General features: G+C 41.1%; 1 gene segment (V, D, J or C); it reads left to right on the top strand.

The window, feature by feature from the left end:
* The first annotated feature begins 2,946 nt into the window (after positions 1-2,946).
* LOC128450410 (Ig kappa chain V-V region HP 91A3-like) lies at positions 2,947-4,280 on the top strand. The segment is given in 2 exon segments: positions 2,947-3,367; positions 3,451-4,280. Coding segments are annotated over 2 exon segments (366 nt in total).
* The last annotated feature ends 3,751 nt before the right edge of the window (positions 4,281-8,031 follow it).

The following is an 8,031-nucleotide window of genomic DNA, read 5'->3' as shown; positions in this document are numbered from 1 at the left end:
GGTCACAGAGCAGCCTGCACCTCGTTCTCTGTGCTGAGAAATGACGGAGCTGCAGCATCTCACTTCACCACAACCTCCGTCCCCTGAGCGTGCACCTGCATCTCTGCACCAACCCGCACCCACACTGCACATCTCTGAGCCAACAGCTGGAAAACCTCCACTTCTGTGTCAACTGAAGCTACACAACCAACCAGCACGTGTTGTATTGAACACAACAGCTGTTCACATTAGAAGGTTTTAATTTGGTTTGCCTTGAAAAACATGTTTGTGTGCTCATTCCAATAAACAGGAAGAAGTGTGCGAGTCGACAACAGCAACAACTTCATCTCACGTTGTTTTTTTTGTCTTGGACTGGAAACTCCTTCATGAAAAATCAAACCTGTTCCGACAAAACATCCAAACTGCTGAGAAACAACAAACTGAAAAGTGTAAAAGCCAAACTGACGAGACGTGTTCTCAGCCTCAAACCTCTGACTTTATTTGTAAATCAACATGCAATATGTATTCACACTCAAAATAATAAATCAACAATAATTTATTTTATAGTAATTAATTTAATATTCCAGTTTAAGTATTTCTAACAGCAGATATAGAGCACACGTTTTCAATGAAGATTTGGTGTGCAGCTGTGTAAACATGTATATATTATAACATATAAAAGGTTTAAACGCTGATTTCACAATGTTTAATTCAATGTAACAGCAGCTGCAGCAACAACTAATCCTGACGGAAACACAAATTATTGAGAGCTGAACATCAATATTTGTATATGTTGAAGTGTTATTAGTTTCTCTATGGATATTCCACTTTGACCCTCATCATTAATGAGACCAAAGAGAGGCTGGTGGAGACAATAAAGCAACTCAATGCGCAGTATAGCGGAAACCTCATGATCCCTTTAGCTGCGTGAATTTCACTTTGCACATTAAACAACCTCTGGTGCAAACTGAATATCAAGTCATGTGTAGGATCCACAAACAGTAATTCTAGACATCACAGCTTCTCAGTGCCCTGAGACAACTTCTGTTAAACCCTCTGCTGCTACATGGGTACAACTGATGTGACTTTATGCAGGTTACACTCGTTAAAGAACGTGTAATGTTACTTACACACTAGGAGTCAAAAACAAAACCGTTACCAGTAGTGAGGCTCAGAATCAGGCTGCCACCTACTGGCATCACTGCAGTCGTTCATGAACTAGAACACAATCTAGCTGATAAGAAACATTCAGGTGTTCCGTTGGCCTAGCTCTGCTGACGAAAACAAAGGGTCATATGACTGGATGGATGATGAGATGCTGCTTTGTCCAACGTCTCACTCTCGTCTCTGGAACAGTTCAAAATTATATCGGCCATCATCCCCTTCACCGACTCTCTGCTCTGTGTTGCGGGTCCTCTTCTGTTGACTAAAACTTTTGGGTTGTTTTTATTTTAATTTAGGATTCACGTCCATCAAACCTCAAGTTAACTGGTAGAAAAGTGTCAGTCTGCTCAGATGAACTGCAGTCGTGATCTTGATAACCGCTATTTTTATGCAAGGGAAGAGGAGGATGAGTTTGATCGTCGCCACGGTGCAGAGGTCAGAAGAGGTTGAACACTTAACGTTGCTACGAATTTCAAATAAAAAGTGACAGGCCTACTTTACAAGAAGAGGAGATAACATGGATATATGAGTGGGGGTGGATTTAAATGTGGTGGACAAAAATAAGAGGGATATCTGTAAAAACAACAGAGTTCAGTTTAACAGCACCACCAACTACTAAGTTCTGACTTTTACATCCTCCTCTAGGTGGCACTGGTGCTCAAAAGAAAAACACTCTTCAGGTTAACAAGAATGAGATGTAAATGATGATTTGATTCAGAGGACTCTGACACACAGAGTCAGTCGGTGCTCATTCAAACAGAGTCAACATGACAACAGTATTCCTGCTTTCTTGGCTCATTGGTAATCACTGTAACCCTTCAGGAATACCACTTCTATTAAAGTGTCAGCACTGATTATTTCTTCTCTCTGTTTCCAGGTGTTTGTCTGGGTCTTGACGTCCGTCAGTCTCCCTCTGACCTCGTCACAAACCCTGGTGACAACGTGCAGATTTCCTGCAGCCATGATAGAAAAGACTACAGGGTGATGCTCTGGTACCAGCGCTCACCAGGAGACACAGCTAGGAAACTCATTGGATATTTGTATTACCAAGAAGTCAGAATAGAAAAGCCATATGAAGAACAATTCAGCATCGCTGGAGATTTGGGTGGATATGGAGCAAAGACCAGCTCTCTGAAAGTCCAAAGAACGGGACTTGAGCACAGTGCTATTTATTACTGTGCAGCCAGCTATGCACAGTTGCTCTTATTTTGTTCTACGTTACACAAAAACTACCAAACCTTATCAACATGTTTGGTTTTACATCCAACATCTGACTCCTCCCAGCTGCATTTTGGTTGACACTTTCTTCTTCGCCAGCTTATTGTTGTTCGTTCTTCCTTTTCCTCGTGACAGACGAGCTCAGCTACATGTCCGTCACTAACATTGTGATGTGATGTTACATCTCAGTATTTGGGGAAATTCCTTTATTTTGAGGATCCGCTTTCTTCGCTGTTTGCTTGTTCCTCTTTTTTGTCATGCAGGTGTTTGTCTGGGTCTTGACGTCCGTCATTCTCCCTGTGAACTCGTCACAAACCCTGGGGACAACGTGCAGATTTCCTGTAGCCATGATAGAACTGGCTACTGGCAGATGCTCTGGTACCAGCGCTCACCAGGAGACACAGCTATGAAGCTCATCGGATATTTGTATTTCAAAGATGTAACAATGGAAGCGTCTTATGATAAGGTGTTTGAAATCACTGGAGATTTGGGAGGGTATACAGCAAAGAATGGCTCTCTCCTAATCAAAGCAGTCAGAAAAGAGCACAGTGCAGTTTACTACTGTGCAGCAAGAGAAGCACACTGAAAGAAATCCCCTCGCTACTGAACAAAAACCCTGAACCTTTTATCATGGATGCTTTTGACTGAGACGCTGAATACACTGCTGCTAGACACCTGCTTTTGTGGTTTGATCTTTGTTTGACACGATTATATATTATCATTAGTTAATGCAAGAGTTTATCTATTTTGTTTTTTTGTGTATTATACTCAAATCAAACAAGCACAATTTCTAAAATGAGGAAATGAATTAAAAGCAACACATCTTCAGGGGAATCAGGTGAATGGCAGACTGTATATAAATGAACCACATGGAGCCACTCCTCTTGTCTATGTTCACTTCCTCTTTAATCCAGACTCACTTCTACCTCCACTTTTCATTCATGACTTTAGAGAAACTCAGATCTCAAGATGATGATTAGATTTCTCTTTTGCTCTTTCCTCACAGGTAACAGCTGCTTCACAGTTAAGTGATGTTTTAACTGTGTGTACCTTCACCTCTTCAGTGAATCTGTCCCTCTGTGCTTACAGCAGGTATCTCTCTGGGGGTTCAGGTCCACCAGTCTCCCTCCGCTCTCATCAGAAAGGCTGGTGACTCTGTGCAGCTCGTCTGTACCCACGGACAGACCGACTACACAGTGATGCTGTGGTACCAGCAGTCACCCACAGACCAGGCTCTAAAACTCATCGGATATGTGCAGCACAGCCAAATATACTACGAAGAATTATCCAGAGAGCATTTCAATATCACCGGAGATTTAAGTGGAAACAAAGCAAAGAATGGTTCTCTATTTATAGTGGACCTGACAGAGTCTGAACACAGTGCCGTGTACTACTGTGCAGCTCGATATGCACACTGAGGTAGATCTGCTTTGAACAACACAAAAACTAAACGCTGTTCTTTATCAACTGTGGTTTAAAAAAACACCTTCAGCAGCCACCTGCAGTCAACGTGTCTGTCATGGGAGTTTTACATAATTACCTTGTCTCTGCAAATAACAGCATGGAGGAGAACATTCCTACTTGAATGAAACGAGGGAGCAATTAATCCAAAATGTATTCAAACTAACATTTATAATCTCTAAACAACTTAATTTTGCAGTGTCATTTCGCAAAGTATGTCCCATATCACAACATTAAAGAAAGCGATGAAGAACTTTTCTTAATTTTGCTGCCAAACCAACCAACCAGCTGACAGGACTGAAAACATAACCTCTATTGTGGAGGTAACAGTGTTAAGTTGTGCTGTATTTCCTCAATGAAAGAAAGTTACCTCTGTGTCAATCTGATTTCTCAACATCACTTCCTGTCCCTCCCTCTGATCAACAAAGCACAGCAGAGACTGTCGCTGGTTCTTCATATTCAACATGACACCGCCTCATCTCATCACATCCATCATCACTGTGTTCTGGATTAAGGGTATCATTCCTTCATTAAGACACTTTTACAGTTTCATTTCTAAATGAATGTTCATAGGTCCCAGTCGTGAGGAACTTAGATGTAATATTTATGTTCTATTTCATTGATTGCTTATTCCTTACTGCTGCTTTTCATGGAATTTATTCCCAGTGCACTAAATGTTTTTAACCACTAGTCACAAGAAGTTAGAGCCTGAATTCTCTCTTTACAGGAGTTTACCTCAGTAATGACAAACCAGTGTTTCAGACTCCAGCCGACCTGTTGATAAAACCAGATGGTGAATTCAACCTGAGCTTAAAACATGAAATCCCGAACTATGACACAATTCTCTGGTACCAGCGCTCAGCAGGAGACAGTTCCCTGAAGCTGATCGGATATGTTTATTATAAAACACTCAATATTGAGCCAAAGTTTTTGAGCCGCTTCAATGTGAGTGGAAATGGAGAGAAAACCGCTTTTCTTCAAATCAAGAACCTGAACCACTCTGAGGACAGCGGAGAATATTTTGGAGCAGCAAGTACACAGTAATAAAGACGGAGAGAGCCGTCGTTCAAAAACCTCCATAAACGATGCAGCAGATAACAGCAAGAAAAACCACGACACAGCTTCAAAGCTGAGAGAAACACAGAGGATCAGACTCCAGAAAACACACAAGAGACAATTAAATTGCTTTGTGAATACATGTTCTTTATATTTGCTTGTATTTATTTTATAATAAAGTTAATAATTTAATCATTCAAATATAATCGAAGTTCCCAAGAATGAGGTCAGACGTGTTGGAACGCTTAACGTTTCTAGGAAGGGGAGATAACGTGGATATATGAGAGAGGATGGATTGGAATATGGTGGACAAAAATAAAAAGGAATATCTGTCATAACAGAATTCAGGTTAACCACACAACCAAATACAAAGTTCAGACTTTTACATCCTCCTCTAGGTGGCACTGGTGCTCAAAAGACAAACCCTCTTCAGGTTAACACACAGAGCGATAGAATGAGATGTAAATGATGATTGGATCCATAGGACTCTGAAACACAGAGTCAGTCGGTGCTCATTCAGACAGAGTCAAGATGACAACAGTATTCCTGCTTTCTTGGCTCATTGGTAATCACTGTAACCCTTCAGGAATACCACGTCATTTAAGGTGTCAGCACTGATTATTTCTTCTCTCTGTTTCTAGGTGTTTGTCTGGGTCTTGACATCCGTCAGTTTCCATCTGACCTCGTCACAAACCCTGGTGACAACGTGCAGATTTCCTGCAGCCATGATAAAACTGACTACAGGGTGATGCTCTGGTACCAGCGCTCACAAGGAGACACAGCTATGAAACTCATTGGATATTTGTATTATCAAGCTGCAACAATGGAAGGGTAATATGATAAGGAGTTTGAAATCACTGGAGATTTGAGAGGGAGTACAGCAAAGAATGGCTCTCTCCTAATCAAAGCAGTCAGAAAAGAGCACAGTGCAGTTTACTACTGTGCAGCAAGAGAAGCACACTGAAAGAAATCCCCTCGCTACTGAACAAAAACCCTGCACCTTTTATCATGGATGTTTTTGAATATGACGCTGAACACACTGCTGCCAGACACCTGCTTATGTGGTTTGATTTTTGTTTGACACAATTATATTTGATCAATAGTTAATGCAGCAGTTAATTTATTTAGTTTTTTTAACATTTTTGTGTATTAGACTCAAACCAGACAATTGGAATTTCTAATGTGAGGAAATAAATTAAGAGCAACACATCTTCAGGGGAATCAGGTGAATGGCAGACTGTATATAAATGATCCACATGGAGCCACTCCTCTTGTCTATGTTCACTTCCTCTTTAAACCAGACTAACTTCTACCTCCACTTTTCATTCATGACTTTAGATAAACTCAGAACTCATCATGATGATTAGACTTCTCTTTTGCTCTTTCCTCACAGGTAACAGCTGCTTCACTGTGAAGTGATGTTTTAACTGTGTGTATCTTCACCTCTTCAGTGGATCTGTCCCTCTGTGCTTACAGCAGGTATCTCTCTGGGGGTTCAGGTCCACCAGTCTCCCTCCGCTCTCATCAGAAAGGCTGGTGACGCTGTGCAGCTCGTCTGTACCCACGGACAGACCGACTACACAGTGATGCTGTGGTACCAGCAGTCACCCACAGTCCAGGCTCTAAAACTCATCGGATATGTGGAGTACAGCCAAGTATACTACGAAGAATTATACAAAAAGCATTTCAATATCAGCGGAGATTTAAGTGGAAAAAAAGCAAAGAATGGTTCTCTATTTATAGTGGACCTGACAGAGTCTGAACACAGTGCCGTGTACTACTGTGCAGCTCGATACGCACACTGAGGTAGATCTGCTTTGAACAACACAAAAACTAAACGCTGTTCTTTATCAACTGTGGCTTGAAAAAAATACTCAGCAGCCACCTGCAGTCAACGTGTCTGTCATGGGAGTTTTACATCATTACCTTGTCTCTTCAAATAACACAATGGAGGAGAACATTCCTACTTGAAAGACACGAGGGAGCAATTAATCCAAATCCAATTTCTACAGAATTCAAATTATCCAAGAGCTTATCAAACCACAGTCAAATCGGTCAAAGATCTTTATTTAGATCTGCACCAAACTACACACAATCCTAGATTTCATTCCCGTTAATATGACGGATTTTGCTGATCAAGATCAGTGCATTATTCTCTGGGAAATCATTGGCATCTGTCAAAATATGTCCCATCTCACAATATTAAAGAAAGCGATGAAGAACACAACTTAATTTTGCTGCCAAACCAACCAACCAGCTGATAGGAGTGAAAACATAACCTCTACTGTGGAGGAAACAGTGTTAAGTTGTGTTGTATTTCCTCAATGAAAGAAAGTTACCTCTGTGTCAATCTGATTTCTCTACATCACTTCCTGTCTCTCACTCTGATCCACAAAGCACAGCAGAGACTGTCGCTGGTTCTTCATTTTCAACATGACGCCACCTCATCTCATCACATCCATCATCACTGTGTTCTGGATTAAGGGTATCATTCCTTCATTAAGACACTTTTACATTTTCCTTTCTAAATGAATCTTCATCGGTCCCAGTAGTGAGGAACAGAGATGTAATATTTATGTTCACTTTCATTGATTGCTTATTCCTTCCTGCTGCTTTCCCTGGAATTTATTCCAATTGCACTTAATGTTTTTAACCACTAGTCACAAGAAGTTAGAGCCTGAATTCTCTCTTTACAGGAGTTTACCTCAGTAATGACAAACCAGTGTTTCAGACTCCAGCCGACCTGTTGATGAAACCAGATGGTGAAGTCAACCTGAACTTAACACATCATATCTCGAGCTATGACACGATTCTCTGGTACCAGCGCTCAGCAGGAGACAGTTCCCTGAAGCTGATCGGCTATGTTTATTTTGAATCACCCAATATTGAGCCAAAGTTTTTGAGCCGCTTCAATGTGAGTGGAAATGGAAAGAAAACAGCTTTTCTTCAAACCAAGAACCTGAAGCACCCTGAGGACAGCGGAGAATATTTTGGAGCAGCAAGTACACAGTAATAAAGACGGAGAGAGCCGTCGTTCAAAAACCTCCATAAACGATGCAGCAGATAACAGCAAGAAAAACCACGACACAGCTTCAAAGCTGAGAGAAACACAGAATATCAGACTCCAGAAAACACAAAAGAAACAATTAAGTT

This window comes from Pleuronectes platessa, chromosome 11, assembly GCF_947347685.1.
Source record: "Pleuronectes platessa chromosome 11, fPlePla1.1, whole genome shotgun sequence".
NCBI classification, from domain to species: Eukaryota; Metazoa; Chordata; class Actinopteri; order Pleuronectiformes; family Pleuronectidae; genus Pleuronectes; species Pleuronectes platessa.
The sequence above is the reverse complement of the archived record's forward strand: the minus strand, read 5'-3'. Positions and strand labels throughout refer to the sequence as shown.